We start from the raw sequence: 19619 nt of genomic DNA on the forward strand, positions 1-19619 counted from the left end.
TTGTGATTGTGAGGTAAACACCTTATCCATTATACTACCCCCCAACCCTACCAAAAGGAGACTCTGGTGGTACTCAAACCCACAACCTTTGAATGCCTTTTACCAGAAGTTCAATGGGCTACCCAATGCTCCACAGATGCAGTAAGATATCATTTTTGTTGAGTAATAAACTGTGCATTGTTACAGTTTTTTTTTAAATACAAACAAAAGAAAATGTATTGGAAGTTACAAATTTGGTTCAAGAATAATACTTAACTTGCTTCAATATGGGCAGTCATCTCCAGCTCCACTTAGAATGCATGCAGATAAAAATTTACTTAGGAAATACATACCACTACTAGCTTCCTTCTCTGCTTGAGTCTTCTTAGGAATCCGGTACACCTCCTAAAATACAAAGAAAAAAGTTACTGTACATGGATTTCAATCTGATATTGTTTAAAAAAAAAAAAAAAAAAAAATATATATATATATATATATATATATATGCATATACACTACTCAACAACTGAAAGTATTTAGCACAATCAACTAGAAACATCAGTGTTTACTAATTCACATTTTGAAGCTGATGTCTTAGTGGACTGCTACAAAGCACTCTTGAACACAGCAGGTCCTTTTGGCTTCTGTCTACAGATGCTATAAAACCATTATAAGATACACTAATTGCATAGGTAAACGTACATACAGTGTCACTAAATACACTTATGGCACCTCTAGGATAAGCACACATCTTTAGAGACATAAAAATATGGGAAAGAGTAGTTGTGTGAGAAAACTTGCTATAACTGTTGATGTTCAACTAATGCGATCATCATTGCTACACATGCACATTTGTCAGTCATTTGTCCAAAATTCAAGAGCAAATGAATATCTAGGCAAGTTACATTACCTTTGCCATAAGGATTTAAAGCAGGAAGCTGTAAGGTACACCAAAGCTTGTGCCATTATTCTTTTTTTTTTCCTTTGGTCCAGAGACACCAGCAACTGCATCGTCACATTATTTTGGAGTGTGACATAAAACACCAACAGAAGATAAGAAAAGTAATCTGAACTTCCAAGATGGCTGCAGACTGCTCAGCAGCTTAATTTTACCTCTTCAAGTGTGAAAAAAATAAGAGTCAGTGATACTTTTAGCTTACATTATATTCAGTAAATGGCGAATACATTAGCTGGATGTCAGCAAAGAAGAAATTTAGAGAACCAGAAAGAAAATCAAGCAGAATAGGTAGAGAGAAAACAATGGGTGGAAAGAATACTGCAGCTGTTCAGCAGAATGCAGTTCAGGTTTCAGCTTTGGTACAGGAGATGGCTTCCTACAATTTAGAGGAAACAATAAATCAAATGTTCTCAGAGGTGACTAAAATAAATGAAACAATGAAGGAGTATATAAACTCAAACAACAAAAGGCTGGAAAAAAATAAAAGCTTAACTAGCCATTCAGATGCACTGATAAAATTACAAAAATCAGAGACTGAAAGGAAGAAAATGGCTGGCTGCTGAGTATGACTTCAAGAAAAATTCTCTCAAAAAATGGAAGAGTTAGAAGATGGCTTACACAGAGAAAACCTGGGATTTTCTGCTGTACCAGAAAAACTGGACGGAAAAGATTATTAATTTTAAGAACAGCATAAATAAGAAACTGGACTGGTATTCCACAGCAAGACTTGCTTATTAAAAGGGTACACCAACTGCATGCTCCAAACCTGGCCATAAGAGAACAGCCAAAACCTGTATTAGTAAAGATGCAATCCATACCATATGAAGAGCTGATCCTGCAAAATAGTGGCAGAAGGGAAATGTATTAAATTGGAAGGTTAATTATTCACTGTACACCAGGCATAACAGAAGCAAATTTATGTCAGTAATCAGAGAATGTAAAGATGTAGGTGTGAGATTAGAACTGTGTACCCAGCAGTCTTCAAAATATTTTTCCCGAAGGATCAAAGACATTTATGGGTGCAAAACACACTAAGGAAAGTTTATCCAACAATAAGTGACATAGCAAAAAGGAGACGACTCATTTTCATTCTTCTGACAAAGCTATGCCAGTAAAAAAAAAAAAAAAAAAAAAAAAGCTGCGTCAGTAAAATCTCTTCCAATGCTGCAAGGAGAAATGCTTGAGAAGAAGGAAATGAACAGGAAGAATACAAGCAACACTGAAACTGGTGAATAAACAGAAGACTATAAAGCATCAACCACACTGTGAAATATGGCTTTGCAATGCAAGAAAAAGTGGCCGGGAAAGACTGGACTTTTAGTGAGTTTGTTAAACTTGTGGGTGGAATGTAAAGCATATACCATACTTTATGTCATTAATGTTTAGACTGACATTAAAAGGGAAAAAGAGCTGTAAATAAAAATTTATGCTCAACGGTATTTGTATAAAATTTTTCAAGATATAAACTGCATGTCAAACAGTAAAGCAGTTTTGTATAATGAGTAGTCAGGAGTATTTTAAATGTGGCTTAAGTCTTTTCAGTGACTCATGTTAAGGACATTAAAGTAAACAAGTATTTCATTTATTTATTTTACATTTGTTGACCGGGCTAGTCTAGCTGGATATATGTCCATTTTCAGTAGAGGCCCGGGGAGAAAAGCTCCAGAAAGTTAAGTACAATAGACAAAGACAAAGATAAGTACAGCATCATTAATGCTAAAAACAGGGCAATTGAATAGAGGTAGTACATGAAAATAGTCAAATACATAGAAAATACGCCAATCATATAAAGTGGAAAAAATATATATATATATATATATTTTTTTTTGCAACACACAGTGAAATACATAGGCCTCAAATGTAATAGAGGTAGAGCTATCAATGTTACAGAGAGGTATAGATTACAGGACGTTTGGCAGAAGAAAAGGTAGGAAGGTGGAAAAAGAGTTAATCAGGGTTAGTGCAAGAGCACAGCCAGTGTTTGTTGAGATGAATTTTTAGCTGTGTTTTAAAAAGCGGAAGAGAGGACAAAGAAAGGATTTCTGAGGGAAGTTTATTCCATCTTTTGCCAACTGAGTTGGAAAAGAGACAGTAACCTGCAGAATTATTGGGTTTGGTTATATTTATCCATAGTTTGTTGGAAGAGCGTAAATGTTTCAGGTTATTGTATGGTGAGATGAGGGTATAGGTGTTTTGGTTGGTTGGTGTAGGATCTTATGAGCTATTATGAGTTGTTGCAGTGTAAGTAGGTTCTGAAATTCCAACCATCCTAGATTTCTTAGGTTCAGACCGTGGTGGGTTTTGTAAGGGGATCCCTGTGGCAAATCGAGCAATATTATGGAAAGATGTTGCTAATTTATTGAAGTTGTTTTTGGAGAGATTAGTGTATATGGGGGAAGCATATAGAAGGGTAGAGATTAGGTGTGATCTGGCTAAGGTGGTCCTTGCTTCAGGTGAAAGGAAGGGTTTTATTCTATAAAGGGATCCAATTTTTTTATTAACCAATTTTTATTGTGTTATTGATGTGAGTGTTAAAGGTGAGATTATTGTCAATAGTAATGCCTAATAGTTTGGTTGTTGAGTCAGGAGAGATGAGAGTGCTATCCGTGGCAGAAATAGTGAAATTTAGTGGGGTAGATCTACGGGAAGGTGAGAATAGTAGTAATTTGGTTTTCTTAGGATTAAGGGGTAGGCAGCGATTAGAGAACCATTGTTCAACAGTGGTAAAAGCTTTTTGAGTGATTGACTGTAGTTCAGTTTGTGACTTAGCAGTGCAGATAATAGTACTTTTTAGTTGCAAGAAATACAGGCTTTACAGTACAGCAAGAGAAGAAAGGCTAGACAAGTGTGAATTCAATGTTAATATGCTGTGATTTTGGGCTGCTACGGTGGGTTTGTGGTGTAAAAGTGCATTGACTATGTTACATGCAGAATTAAAATTTTCTCTAATTTTCACATGGATGAATGTCTAGATTAATGCCACTGGCTTAAGCTACACAAGTGGCTTTAAAAATAAGAAAATTATGAAAGCAATGAAAATTGCTGAATTTCTTAAGTTCGGCAACTATATTAGCTTGTTTATATGGAGACAGGCTGTTTTTGAAGGTGCAAGGAATTAATATTGGGAGATCAAAGTATATTTTGATGAGGGAAATGTAAAATTTAAGTTACAATGGCATGCAGCTCAGTGAAAAATAAAGTTTGAAATTATGTGAAGTGAATAAGAAATAGCAGCCTCTCTACCAGCCTTAATACTTTAAAGCAGTAGTGTCCAACCCATGGCCCTCAGGTGGCCCTCAGAGCTCTTCCATGCGGCCCGTGACCCTTAAGTTCAAATTTTACTTTTTTTGTTTTTTTTCGCGCCCGCGTCCTTTAGCTGGTGTGCGCATGCGCCAAAAGCACCCTTGTTAGTTTTTCGCGCCGATATAGGAATTTGTGTATTCACAGCAAAAAAGGGCTGAAGGAGGAGGATGTGACGATCACACCAAAGAAGAGTTGACAAAGAGGGATTGCTCATTTAAAAAGTACAGTTTTGTACCTACCATAAATGTAGATGTTCGAGGATCCACATTGCTGCAGTCCTAACTATTGGGTAGTCCGCTGTCCAGTCGGCCCGAATACCAAAGTATAAGGCTGACGTCGGTCAGGGCGCATTAGACTGACGTCAGTACGTCAGGGTACTAATGCGCATGACCGACGCCATATCCTCAGTCTTTTCTTGCCCCAGATGTCAGAAGACCCTAAAAAGACAAGGCCCAATATACCTGCACCAAAAATATGTACAATATATACAAAAATATCAGCATATAACCTCACCTACACAACCACCCCTAAACACAGAGGGGAAGGAGGGAGGGTAAATTGGACTGCAGCAATGTGGATCCTCGAACATCTACATTTATGGTAGGTACAAAACTGTACTATGTTCTTCACTCCACATTGCTGCAGTCCTAACTATTGGGTAGAATCCCAAAGCAGAGGTAAGGGAGGCTGGCAAATCATAAAGAAGCAGGAGCTGACAACATGCCTTGCAAAATAGCTGTGGCAAAACCAGCCCTAGACTTAGAGTAGAGAGGAAGGTGATAATGCTTAGAGAAAGTATGCACTGAACTCCAAGTAGCTGCCTCCAAAATATCCTTAGTTGCCACCCCCCTTAGAAATGCTGTTGAAGTGGCAGTAGCCCTAGTGGAATGAGGCCTAATCCCAGCTGGAATCTCCTTGCCATGATGGGAATAACAAAATGCAATGCAAAACCCAATCCACCTAGAAATAGTTTGTTTTGACACAGGCTTGCCCTGCGAACTCAAAGCAAAAGAAACAAACTGCTGAGACTGCCTAAAATCCTTAGTCCTGCTCAAATAATAACGCAATTGCCTGTGCACATCTAAAGTGTGCAAAATCTTTTCCCCTTTATTTTGTGGGTCTGCATAAAAAGTAGGCAAATGAATAGTTTGGTTTAAAGCCACACTAGAAACCACCTTAGGCATAAAAGAAGGATTAGTACGTAATGATACCCTATCCTTATGGAAAATCAAAAAGGGTTCTACTGCCATAAGGGCCTGCAACTCAGACACCCTTCTTGCAGAAGTAATAGCCAACAGAAAAGCAGTCTTCCATGACAAGTATTTCAATTCAGCAGTAGCCGCAGGCTCAAAAGGTTGTAGAGTAAGTTTTTCCAACACAAAATTGAGATCCCAAGCAGGAGTAGGAGCTCTACGTGGGGTCTTATATTCTTTGCCCCTCTAAGAAACTGCTTGAACAAAGGATGAAAACAATGGTGGGTCACAATCATAGTGAGCTGAAATTGCTGCAGCATGAATCTTAATGGAAGAGAAGGACAAACCTTTGTCCAATAACTCAGTAAGATATTGAAGAGCCACACTCAAATTAGGCTCAGAAATCTCCAAATTCTTTGCTGTACTCCAAAATAAAAATCTCTTCCATTTTTCTGTACACTTTCCTTGTACTAGGTCTTCTAGCTTCCATAACCACATTTAAAACTTGTTGAGGAAGTTGAGACCTGCTGTGTTTCAACACAGAATATGCCAGGCTGTTAGATGAAGAGAGTGGAGCTTGACATTGAGCAGATGACCGTCCTTCTGAGATAACAGATGTGGAATCAAAGGTAAAGGCCATGGAGGCTTCCTTACCAGACTCCTTAGTAGTGGGTACCAGTGTTGCCGAGGCCAATCTGGAGCTATTAAAATCATCCTTGGCTTGTCTTGTCTGACCTTTAAGAGCACCTTTGGAAGAAGAGGCAGAGGTGGAAAGGCATACACATGAAGATTTTTCCAACTGAAAGAAAGAGCATCCACTTTCCAAGCTGTGTGATGAAACCCCTTTGTGCAAAACTTTGGCAGCTGGTGGTTTAGTGGAGAAGCGAACAGATCTATGTCTGGAGTTCCCCAGGACACTGTCAATTTCTGAAATACATGAAGATCCAGTTTCCACTCGTGGGGATCCATGATTTGTCTGCTTAACACATCTGCTAAGGAGTTCTGTGCTCCCGGCAGAAACCTTGCCTGAAGAGTTAGTTGCAAGCTGAGCGCAATCTCCCATAAAATCATTTCTTGCCTGCATAGAGGATAAGAATGCGTTCCCCCTTGTTTGTTGATGTACCACATGACAGTTGTGTTGTCTGTTAGAATCAACACCTGCCCTGGAAGAAGTAACTCCTTGAAAGCCATTAATGCAAACTGGACTGCTAACATCTCCTTCATGTTGATATGTAGATGCTGTAGTCTGGCAGGCCACTTGTCTTGTATCCACTTTCCATTTAGATGAGCTCCCCAAGCAATGTCCGAGGCATCTGTCGTTAAAATCTGACTCGCCTCTGGCCGGGTCACAGAGAGTCCCTTGTTTAGGGAGCCCACCACAAAAATTCTTTTTGAAGGCAAGGTATTATTTGAATGACAGTGTCCAAATCCTGGCAGTGCTGTGTCCATACATTTTTGAGATACCATTGCAGCTTCCTCATATGCAGTTTGGCATTGGGAAGCACCAGAATACAAGATGCCATGAACCCTAATGCTTGAAGGACTGTCCTTGCAGTCAGCACGGACTGATGAGATAGTTGATGGAAGTAAAAGGATAGACTCTTTTGTTTGTCCGGGGTTAAAAGGCCATCTGGGCTGCTGTATTCAGTCTCACACCCAGAAAGCACATGTCTTGAGAGGGTACTAGACTGGACTTTATTTCGCTCACAGAATACCCTAGGCATCTTAGCACTGCTATAACATATTCCAGATGCTGTAGAAGGTCTTCCTTTTCTTGAGCCAGAATCAGGCAATCGTCCAAGTAAGGATAGATTTGAATTCCTTGTAGCCTGAAGTAAGCTATCACTGGAGCCAGAACCTTTGTGAATACTCTGGGCAGTAGATAAGCCAAAGGGCAATGCAGAGAACTGATAATGAGAATTTCCAGCTCAAAACGCAGATACTTCCTGCAGCTTAGTCTTATAGGCACATGAAGGTAAGCTTCCTTGAGATCTAAAGTTACCATCCAGTGATCTTTGCCCAGCAGAGGTAAAAGCTGTTGTAACGTCAACATCTTGAACTTTGGAATGTCCAGATAAGTGTTGAGGATAGATAAATCCAAAATTGGTCTCCACGTGTTCCCCTTCTTTGGTACTAGGAACAGGCGAGAATAAAATCCTAGGCCCCTTTCTGATACAGGGACTGGCTGAATGGCCCCTATTTGGAGTAACAGAGAAATTTGCTTGTGAGCCTCTGTCCTTTGTGGAGGAGGAACGTCTGGCATGCCTTTGAAAGGGGGCAATGTATGGAAATAAAACCTGTAACCGTGGTGAATGATATCAAACACCCATCTGTCTTGAGTAATTAAATCCCAATTTTCTTTGAAAAGAGACAGTCTTCCTCCCAAAGGAGCTGCCAGACGAGAATCTACTGGCAGCTGAAAAGGCAGGTCATTGGGTCTGTTTACGAAAGGACTGACCCCTGCCCTCACCAGAAGTCTGAGCAGGTGAACTCCCTGTTCTAGGCCTAAAAGAACCTTGAGCTCTGCCCCTACCACGTCTAGACCTACCCCTAGACTGGGAATCATAAGCAGGATATGTCCATCCCTTAGTAGGCCAATTTCTACTAAACTTGGTGGCTGCACCTGCAAAAATCTTTAACAGTTTGCATAGACTTAGCTTTGTCCTCCATTTTCTTTAAAACTGCTTCCACAGGTGAACCAAACAACACATCAGACTGTAAAGGAGCATCCAAAATCCTTGTCTTAACATGCTCAGCTAAATTCTGATCCCTCAACCAGGCATGCCTGCGAAGAACAGAACTAGTGGCAGCCACCCTCGAGGAGGCCTGTACAGCATCAAAACCACATTGCAAAGAATGCTTACCCACTTGTTCAGACACATGAACTAAATCCAGCAACTCTTTACACTCAATACCTTCCGCCAAAGCATCCACCTTAGATTTCAATTGTGAAAGGAGATAATTTTGATATTTTAGCATGTGAAACTGACAATTCAACGCCCTCATGGCTAAAGTGGAAGAAGTATACACTTTCTTTCCCCATCTATCCAAAGCCCTTGCCTCTTTATCAGTGGGAACAGGGTTTTTAACAACAGAGGCCTTAACACCTTTAGGTCCCTGAGAAACAGTTTCTGGGTCTGCCCTAGGACTCTTAAAAAGATACTTATGAGCTTCAGGCACCCTATAGTACCTATCAGGTTTAACAGGAGCAGGAGGCAAAGAATCAGGATTCAGGGAAGCCTCTGCAAAAACATCTTCCACCACATTCAACACAGGAGGTATAGCTAAGGGCCTATGCTGGGGTAAAAACAAAAATTCCCTAAGCCTTTTCCTGGAATCAGAGTAATCCTGGCCTTCCCATTTAAAGTGTTCCCTCATGGAATGCAGAGTCTCTGAAAATGAGAAATCCTCAGGAGGAGAAGCTGTAGGAGTGGAATCATCCACATCAGAATCAGAATAAGGAGGATACTCTTGCAAATCTTCCGCAGAAGACTCAGAAGCCTCTGAACACTGTTCAAAACTCTCAAACTCAGGTTCCACCCTAGGCCTCTTATCAGGAGGGGGCATAGAACCTCTAATCATAGTAATCAAATCTTCTGCCATTTTAAGCATATGTTTCTTAGGCACAGAACCTGAAGTGCTAGGAGAAGCCCCCACTGAAGCTAAACTTGGCCTACCTCTCAAAGAAGTTTTGGAAACAGAAGGAGAGGCTCTAACTACCTTGGGAAGAGAGGGAAGAACAGTTACCTGAGAAGCCCCTTCAGCCTGGCCTACCTCCTGAGAAGGCACATCCTGTAACAGTAAAGTCTCTGCCTGAGACTCCAAAGAAACTCCTGGCAAAACCTCTGGCTCCACTGAGCCTTCTAAAGAACCGACGTCAGGGACTGCCGGTTCATCAACCCTAGGCTTTGCTGTTTTGTCCTTGCGCTTTTGACGAAGCGGGCGCGGAGCATCCGACGGCATTTTATAATTGCAACGCTTCCCAAACACTAACCTGGCACAGTCTAACCTTCTCTTAATAGTGCGTTTGTTAAATCTAGCACAAGAGCGGCATCCAACAACGTCGTGCTCAGGCCCTAAACAAGGTATACACAAGGTATGGTAATCCCTATGAGGTATCTGTTTCCCACAAGAAATACAGTTATTCACTTTTTCTGACATCCGGTTAAATACTGAGGCAAGAAAAACAAAATGTTCCCCAACGGGTACTTAGCCAACTTTGATTCGGTCTGAAACTCCGACTTCAGAAAATTTCAGAACGCCAACCTGCACTCGCAAAACTGCTTCTGCATCGGACCATGCGGCAAAAAAGACTAAGGATATGGCGTCGGTCATGCGCATTAGTACCCTGACGTACTGACGTCAGTCTAATGCGCCCTGACCGACGTCAGCCTTATACTTTGGTATTCGGGCCGACTGGACAGCGGACTACCCAATAGTTAGGACTGCAGCAATGTGGAACGAAGAACATCGTGTACAGTACAGCATCTCGCTAGTATAGATAGAGATTGTGCTGGAGAAAAGAGTCGTGTAGTATAATTGTCAGCATCTAAGTTGTCTGTGCACATCTAAGGAGTGCAGTATCCGTTCCCATTTGTTCTGTGGATTAGGAAAGAAGGTAGGCAAATGAATGGACTGATTAAATGCCACACTGGATACCACCTTTGGCATGAAAGAGGGATTGGTCCTGAGGGACATCATGTCCGCATGAAAGATGATGAAAGGCTCCACTGCCATAAGGGCCTGCAATTCAGATATCCTTCTTGCTGAAATGATGGCTAAAAGGGAAGCTGTTTTCCAAGAAAGGAATTTTAAATCTGGAGTAGCAGCTGGCTCTAAAGGAGGAAGGGTGAGTTTTTCCAATACAAAGTTAAGGTCCCAGGCTGGAGTTGGAGGTCTCCTGGGTGGTCTTAAATTTTTGGCCGCTCTGAGGAACTGCTTGAGCAGTGGAAGAGAGAAGAGGGGAGGTTCTGTGTTATAATGAGCTGAAATGGCTGAGGCGTGAATTTTTATTGAGGAAAAAGACAGGCCCTTGTGAAGCATCTCAGTTAAGTATTGTAAAATCTGACGTAAACTGGGCACTGCTGTGTTCATCCCTTCAGAATGGTTCCAGGCACAGAACCTTTTCCATTTTTCAGCATAAGAATTTCTAGTACTAGGCCTCCTTGCCTTTAAGATGACATCCATCACTGGTTTACTGAGAGATGGTAAAGGAGAGCTTAGGTAATTAGCCAGGCTGCTAGGTTCAGTGTTTGAAGCGGAGGGTGCAGAATCTGGTTCTCCTGCTGAGACAGCAGGATAGGAGTCTGAGGCAGGTGCCATGGAGCCAAAAGTGACGCACTGCGCAGGAGGGGGTACCAATGTTGGCGTGGCCAGGCTAGTGAAATCAATATCATCCTTGGTTTGCCTTGTTTGATCTTTAGTAGTACTTTGGAGAGCAGAGGCAGATGAGGAAAGGTATAAACTGACAGGTTTTTCCAGCTGAAGGACAAAGCATCCACTTTCCAAGCTTGTCTGTGGGGAGCCCTTGCACATTTTTTCAATTGATAGTTTTGGAGAAAAACAAACAGGTCTATATCTGGGCTCCCCCATTTGCTTGTCAACATGTTAAAAATCATTGTTTCCAGTTTCCACTCGTGTGGGTCCATGAGGGTTCTGCTTAGTCCATTTGCCAGTGTATTTAGTTTTCCTGGCAGGAATTGAACTGGTAGATGTACTTGGTAGCTCAAGGCTGTGTTCCACAATGCCATGGCTAGTCTGCAGAGGAGTTAAGAATGTGTATCCCCCTGCTTGTTTATGTACCACATAACAGTAGTGTTGTCCGTCTTTACCATCAATTTTCCTGGAAGAATGTGGTCCTTGAAGGCTGTCAGAGCATTCTGTACAGCTAACAGTTCTTTATGATTGATGTGAAGGTGCATTTGAATTGGGTTCCATTTGTCCTGAATGCACTTCCCTGCCAGGTGTGCCCCCCCCCCCCCCCCATGCATGCATAGTCTGATGCGTCTGTTGTTAGGGTTTGGACGGCAGGGAGTAGTGTGAATGGTAGTGCCTTGTTTTGGTGGCAGGCCTCTGCCTACCAAAGGAACTCTAGGCATAGACAAGGAATGATAGGAATCATTGCTTCTAAATCCTGAGAATGTTGATACCATAGGCTGTTTAGATACCACTGTAGTTTCCTCATATGCAGTCTTGCATATGGAATTAGAAGAATGCGGAAGGCCATGAACCACAAGGCTTGTAGTATTTGCCTTGCAGATAACCAGGGTTTTTGTGACCACTTGTTTGAAGTAGGTTGCCAAGTGCATTTGTTTCTCTGGCGTGAGGAAAGCCATCTGGGAAGTTGCATTCAAGCTTGCTCCAAGGAATACAATTTAACAGGGTACCAGGTGTGACTTCTTTTCATTTATATGATGTACCCCAGACAAGTTAGCACCCTCTGTACAAAAGCCAGATGATTGAAAAGTATGTCCTGATTTTCTGCCTGAATTGGACAATCATCCAGGTATTGGTATATTTGAATATTTCTTTGCCTGCAAAATGCAATGACTGGAGCTAGGCACTTTGTGAATACCCTGGGTGCAGTAGATAAGACAAAGGGCAGTGCAGAGAACTGATAGTGCGTGTAGCCTGCTTTGAAGCATAGGTACCTTCTGCAAGAGTTCCTGATTGGGATGTGCAGGTATGCTTCCTTTAAATTTAGTGTGGCCAACCAGGCATCTTTGCTTAGCATAGGAAGCAACTGGTTAAGAGTCAGCATCCTGAATTTTGGAATCACCAAAAAGGTGTTTGGAGTAGGCAGGTCCAGGATAGGACGCCATTAATTGTCTTTTCTGGATACCAGGAAATATCTCAAGTAGAAACCTTGTCCCTTTTTATCTTCTGGTACCAACTGAACAGCCCCTATGCTTAAGAGACAGTACTTGCTTTTGGGCCTCTGCCCACTGCTTTGGAGGTAGATCCAGCCAACTGCTTGGAGTTGGTGACGTGTGGAAGTGAAATCTGTATCCTTGGGACACTATATTTAAAACCCATTTGTCCTGCGTAATGAGTCCCTAGTTCTTTGCATGACGTGCAATCTTTCCCCCCAAAGGGGCAGTCAGTTGAGAAGTGCTTGGAAGTTTTAAAAAGAAGTCACTGAGACAGTTTACCATAGGGGGGAGTTTTATTCCTCCCAAATTTGGAAGTGGAGGCCCCCCCACTGCTTAGTCCTGTGCGTCCCCTGGGACTGAAGCCTGGGTGCTCTGCTGGGTCTGGGTTTGGACTGAGAAGGTCTGAAAGAGGCAGGAAAGGACCACTTCTTATAAGGCCAATGCCTACTAAATCTTGGGGGTTGTACTTGTAAAAAGACTTTGTTTGCATAGATTTAGCTTTTTCCTCCATCTTTTTAAGAACTTCTTCTACCTTGTTGCCAAACAGGTGGACCTGATTTAAGGGAGCATCCAGTAATTTCACTTTAACATGATCTGGCAAGGACTGCTCCTTAAGCCAAGCATGCCTTCTAAGTACAGACCCAGTTACCGCAGCCCTGCAAGATGCCTCTAGTGAATCAAAACCACACTGCAATGTATGTTTACCAATTTGTTCAGCAGAATGCATAAAATCCTGTAAATCCTTATTTTCAGCACAATTGGGAATCAAATCATTTTCCGTTTAAGCAATCCAATAACATGCAGCTGATTATTTAACACATGAAACTGGCAATTCAAGGCCCTAATGGCTGAAGTTGCAGAAGTGTATACCTTCTTACCCCATCTACCCAGCACCCTAGAGTCTCTATCAGGGGGGGTAGGATTTTTGGCAGTAGGAGCTTTAATGCCCTTGGGTCCCTGTGAAATGGTTTCAGGATCCGAAGTAGTATTTTTGAAAAGGAATTTGAGAGAGTCAGGAACCCTGTAATATCTATCAGGTTTTCTGGAAGTAGGAGGTAGAGAGTCAAGGGCCATGCTAGATTCCGAAAAGGCGTCATCAACAATGTCCAGTAAAGGAGGTATAGCTAAAGGCCTGTGCTGGGGCAGGAGTAAGAAATCCCTAAGCCTCTTTTCAGAATCAGAGAAATCCTGACTTTCTCAACAAAAAAGCTCCCTGAGAGTATGCAAGGTTTCACCACCACTCTGTGGGGGAAGCAGAGGGAATAGAGTCCTCAGCATCACAATCCTCATAGGTAGGTAAGAATAAATCCTGGTCATCAGAGGAAACAAATTTCAGAATCTTTGTCAGAAGTATCATAAGCGAACTCAGTCCTAGGTCTCTCAGAGGGGGAAGGTTGGCTTCCCCTGATTGAAGTAATAAGGTCTTCAGTCATTCTTATCATTTTATCTTTAGGCATAGAGGCCTGACCATGCGGTCTGGGTGTCAGTTTTCTAGGCATGGTTCGAGGTTTAGGCCTTGAAGAAAATGGCGCCGGTTTAATATTCAAGTCAGTAGGCCTGAATACACCCTCAGAAGCTGGTGCCTGCACAGCGGCTGTGGACCCATCCAAGGTAGAGACATCCACAGATTCCACAGTTGAAGCATCTCGTGGCATACAGGACTCTGAATGGGTTCCAGTAGAGGCCTGCGAATCTGAAGTAGCGGGTATCAGGGGCTGCAAAAGCACCTGAGTACCAGCGAACTGGGCGGCCTGTCTCTGTCTTTATCTTTGCGTTTTTTCAGAATGTCGGTAGTCAGACGGCTTACCAAAGACCTATTAGGATAACTGAACACCAAAAAATTTAGTAGCGCAAATATACAGACAGCAAGGTACGCTGTGGTCAGGGCCTAGGTAAGGAATACAGTAAGAATGAAAATCTTTATAAGTTATTTGCTTTCCACAAGAAATGCAATTATTTACTTTTACTGACATCGGCCGCGGTGGTACAGCGGCAGCGTTGTTGCCTCACAGCAAGAGGTTTTCCCGTTCGATTCTCGGCTGGAGTGCTGGGAGTGCCTTCGGTGTGGAGTCTGCATGTCCTTCCTGTGGTCGAGTGGCATTCCGAAAGACATGTGTGAATGGGCGTGCCTTCATTGAAGGTTGGGTGTCGAGCTGGCAACTCGGCACCGTAAAACCCTACTGCCAATTATTAGCGGACCGGAGTTCCACTGTGGAGATCCCTTACCGGGAAAAGCCGTAAGACCAACAACAACTGACATCTGTTTAGAGCAAGAAAAAGTTTCCCCAATGGGGTACTTTGTTTTTAGTTAAAGACTTTGGTTCTGAAACTCAAACGAAAATTTCAAGAGTCGGCCGATCGGCACTTGCGAATTGCTTCTGCTTCGGGCACTGCACGGCAAGAAAGACTGATGTAATGACGTCAGCTGCATGTTTTATACCACTGACGACTTGACGTCATGGAAAAAGATAAAGCAACTGGTGTAGGACCCAAGACTTTGTTAATCAGGCCAACTGAGGGCTACTGCAAGCAGATAACCCAAATGTAATGACTGCAACAGTGAAACACGAAGATCAAGGGGAAGGAGGTGATGTAATGTGAGCATTTTGAAGGTAGGCACACTGAGGAAGAGATTTAGGTAAGGAAAGTTGAGTATTGGTCTCCAAGGACCATCTTTTCTTGGAACCAAAAACATTCTTGAGTAAAAGCCCTTGGCTACTTGTTCCTCGGGTACTTGTTCTACAGTGGCCTGAGAATGGAGTTGGCTCAGGATAGTGGAAAATAGTGGAAGCTGACTGGGTGGTGGCTGTGGAACTCTGTCGAATGGTGGAGATACCCGCCATGTCATGAAGTATCCTCTCTTGGTGACGGATAGCAGCCACCTGTCTGTGGTTATTTGCTGCCAGGAGAGTAGGGATAGTGTTAGGCATAGGGAGAGAGGGGTGGAGATGGGTAAGGGAAGAGTCACAGTATAGGAGCTCTATCTGGATCTGGCTACCTCTGAAAGGAAGGTGTGGAAGAGAAGGAAGATCTAGGGATAGTTTGTCTTGTTTCCATCTCCTTCACTGGGTAGCACAGGCATGGGAAGACTGCCTCCTGACAAAGCTAGGCTTTTGTGGATAGTTCCTATGGAATCTGGGAACAGGTGAAGCCAATAAATGTTTCAGATTCTGTACGTCCTCCCCTTTTTCCTGCAGCGGTTTGAGCAACTGTGAAGAGACAGCTCCAAAGAGTGCTGAATTGTCTAAAGGGGCATCTAACAATTTATCCTGAACATCCAAACGCAGTGGTTGTAGTCTCAACCATGAAAACCTAAGGACTGAACCAGAAGCAACTGATTTGGAAGAAGCTTCAACAGCATCATAGCTGCACTTAATTCAATGTCTTATCACCTGGGATACTGTTGATAGGAGGGTATTCAGTTGAGCCTTAATGTTTAACAACAAAGTAGAGGCCTTATAGCAAGGAGTCCACAGCAAACTTCACCATACAAGTCTGGTAATTAAGCGCTCTTACGGCCAAGGTAGAGGAATTCAGCTGAGATTGCAATAACAGCAGGATCTGCTGACGGATTCTTAAAAAGGTACTGTTCTTTTTCAGAAACCTTACAGAATCTGTCTGGTCTCTTGTTAGCAGGAGGCTGTGACTCAGGGCTCTGGGAAGCAGCGAAAAAAGCATCCTGGTATGCTGGGAGTAAAGGCAGGACTGCAGATGGTGAGGGTTGCTCCATCTGGAGTAGTTCAAAATATCTTTTCTTGGTGTCTGAAACATCGGATACCTCATACTTGAAATGCTGTCTAAGTAGGGAAACATTATCCCCAAAAGAGAAATCCTCTCGAGGGGGAGTCAGGAGTGACTGACTCCTCTTCTGGGGCAAAATCCTTAGGGTAATCCATTTCTGAGCAATATGTCAGGGACTCATCAGATGAGAAGACCCTGCCTCTGATTCTTCTTGTGCAGCAAGTGAAAGGCCTGACTGAGGAATCTTGGCCTGGAGTAACCTAAAAGGCCTTCAACAGAGACTGAGAATGCCTCCCAAGCTGGGACAGGCTCTCTAACCCTGTGTTTCTATTTTTGTTTCCTTTTTAAGGTAATCGGGGCAGTAGAAGGGCTGGAAGCAGATGTTTGAGTGGATGGAAAAGCAGTAGAAGGCCCGTCCAATGCCACGAGCTGTGGTTCCTCATCACCATCAGGAGATGATAGTTGTAAGGCCTCAGCAGACGTACTCTGGGTACCCACTGTACCAGCTTCCATTCTGGTCCCTGGTAACAGTGGAACACCCTAAGCACAGAGTGATTCTGGGCTGACAATCGCCTCTAAAATTTCACCGGGCACCTGAGGTGCAGCTTGGATGTTGGGCCTAACTTTTTTAGCCTTCTTCCTTGGTGGTTCGTCAGAGTTGCCCGCTCTGCCCTCCATCCCAGAGGGTAAAATGTCAGAGACGCTGGTTCTCCAAGTAGAGATTTAGAGCCGTCAGACGGCTTCTAAAAGTTTTAGGGGCAAAGGATTGACAAATATCACAGTTCTTATAATCATGACCTACCCCTAAAACAAAATCAACATTGATCATGCATTTCCTTACGTGGAATCTGTCTTCCACAGGTACACTTTTTCCCTTCCTACATGACATACGTCTGAGAAAGGTAAATAAAATAGAAAATCCTGCAAGGGTACTTACCTGAATGCAGACAGCCAAACGGTCTTGGAGAACAGATAAGCGAGGCTAAAGACACGCCGGATAACTGGAGCTGGCAAATGGACGTCTGAAACTTGCTGCGGCAGAAAAGTTCTGAAATGGGTACGTGCAGACGTCACAGATATAGCTGTTGTCAGTTTATGGCTCTTACATGCAGCGTTGCATGTACCCCTGTACTCAAGACTTTGGTATACTGGCTGGATGTCAGGTGCTGGAAGCAGCAACTCTCTAAGGTTAAGAATACTGCAACATAGGAATAGGACATCTGTAATTCCTCAGTCTCCACACTATACACCACATTACCATCAGCCTATGGAAAGGAGGAAGTGGTAACAACTTAAGAGAACAGGACAAGTACTCAGAGTGAAAAGTACAGTTGTGCACACTTGCCATGGATGTTAGTGTGTATTCACTGTTGCAGTCCTGATTTGAGGGACTTCCGGCTGTGGAATCCCTTGGCCAGCCCTACTACCAGAGTAAAAATCTCCCTCCTCTCAAAGCTGGTGGATGCCCTACCCTGACAACAGTACACATGGATACAAACGGCACCAGATGCCACCATATCAATTTTTTCTTGCCTCTTAGCAGGTAGGAGCCCCCAGGATGAAGCATAACCAAGGGACAAAGGTAGAAAAGAGGCCTGCAAAGTGACCACAAAGGGGGTCCTCTGGTTAGTGAAGACAAAAGCAGACTACTATTGTAGGTAAAAAGAGGGAAGGAAGTAAAGAAAGAAGACTGCAACACTGAATACACTTGAACATCTACATTTATGCTAAGTGTACACAACTGTACCATGTTCATGTTTCACTGTTGGAGTCCTGACTTGTGGGATGATTCCCAAAGCGGAGATGAGGGTGGAAGGATAATTATGGGGAAGAGAGGATGGCCTACAAGATGGCAGTGGCAAATCCCGCTCTACAACTGGAGAAGGTAGTTAAGTGATTGTGTTTGATAAAGGTATGTACAAATGACCAGGTAGCAGCTTCCAGAAAGTCTTTGGTAGGAACTCTTTTCAGAAAGGCAGCAGAGGTAAAAGTGGCCCTAGTAGAGTGAGTCCTTACAGTTTCTGGAGTTTTTTTTTTTTGCCATGGTGGCTGTAAAAAAGGAAATACAGTGAGAAATCCTCTTGGAGATGGTCTGTTTGGAGACTGGTTCCCTTCTGAGGCAATGACAAAGGACTAAAAAAGATGGTCTGCTTTTTTGTAAGATATAGTTCTCTCAAGACAGCAGCAAAGCTGTCTGTGTACATCCAAGGAATGAAGGATTCTCTTCCCCCTGTTCTAAGGCTTGGGGAAGAAGGTGGGCAACTGAATTGCATGATTCAAGGATGTGTCTGTGACCAGCGTGGGCATAAAGGATGGATTAGTCCTAAGTGATACTCTGTCTGGGTGGAATATGACAAATGGTTTCACTGCCATGACAACTTGCAACTCGGAGACCCTTCTAGTTGAGCTGACAGCCAGTAAAAGGAAAGTCTTCCAGGTTAATAATGTGAAATCAGCAGAAGCTGCTAGTTCAAAAGGGGGGGGGGGGTTTAGCATCAATTTTTCTAGAACAAACTTGAGGTCCCATGGAGGTGTGGGTAGTTTCCTGGGAGATCTGATGTGGACCACTCCCTTAAAAGAATTGTTTCTCCAGGGGGGTAGGAAAACATAGAAGGAAGAACATGGATGTGGGCTAAATGGCAGAGATGTGAATCTTGATGCAAGTAAAGGATAGGCCTCTGTCCACTAGGACAGCCAGGTAATCTAAAATGAGAGCTATACTGGCTGTTTTAGGATTGAGGCCTTGCTGCCAACACCAAAGAAAGAACCTTTTCCATTTGGTAGAGTATGATTTCCAAGTACTTGGCCTTCTAGACTCTGAGAATGACTTGAACTTGTCTGCTCAGGGAGTGCTCAGAGTGAAATTTTGAGGAATTACCCGGGGTGAGAGTTTGAGGGTCTGTAGGTTGGGATTCACAAACCTCCCCTTGTCTGAGTCAGATGGTCCACTCTCTGATTCAACTGTCACAGTTTTCCATTGGTTAAACTCAGAAGCAGAGGATACCAGTGTTGCCTGAGCCAAAGTGGGACTATCAGAATGACCCTTGGGCCTTTTTCCCTGACTTTCAGGACTCCTCATGGAAGAGGTGGGCAGGGCAGGAAATGCATAAAGGAACAGGTGGGCTCCAGAGGAATGAGAAAGCATCTGTCCTCCAGGCTGTGGGTAGTTTGCTCCTGGAACAGAATCTTTCAGTTTAGTATTTTCTTTGTTGGCAAAGAGGTCTATCTGTGGGGATTCCCATTTGGGGACTATGCTGACAATTTGTTTCCCAATGCAGATGCCACTAGTAAGGATCCATCAGGTGTCTGCTGAGATGATCTGCTTTTGACTCCCTGGGAGGTAGTGTGGCATAAGGTGCAACCCCAGAGAGTGAGCAGTCTCCCAGAATTGCATCGCTAGTCAGAGAGTGTAGGAGTGGGTGCCCCCCTGTTCATGTACCACATTACTGTGGTGGTCTGTTTTGATAAGCAGGACCCCTGGTTTCCAATTATCTTTGAAAGCCAGTAGGCCTTTTTGCACTGCCATCAGTTCTTTCCAGTTTATGTGCATGTGTCTGAAGTCAGCTTCTCATC

At 43.2% G+C, this 19619-nt stretch overlaps 1 protein-coding gene across 1 annotated transcript in view; it reads right to left on the reverse strand.

The window, feature by feature from the left end:
- Positions 1-19619, reverse strand: part of SETD2 (SET domain containing 2, histone lysine methyltransferase) — a 3532865-nt gene that overhangs the window by 1435741 nt on the left and 2077505 nt on the right. Inside the window, exon 18 of the mRNA XM_044066027.1 lies at positions 333-384. Within this exon, the coding sequence (XP_043921962.1) occupies positions 333-384 (52 nt within the window). The remainder of the gene's footprint in view (positions 1-332; positions 385-19619) is intronic.

Source organism: Protopterus annectens, chromosome 3.part0 (assembly GCF_019279795.1).
Source record: "Protopterus annectens isolate FY-2018-M chromosome 3.part0, PAN1.0, whole genome shotgun sequence".
NCBI lineage: Eukaryota > Metazoa > Chordata > Ceratodontiformes > Protopteridae > Protopterus > Protopterus annectens.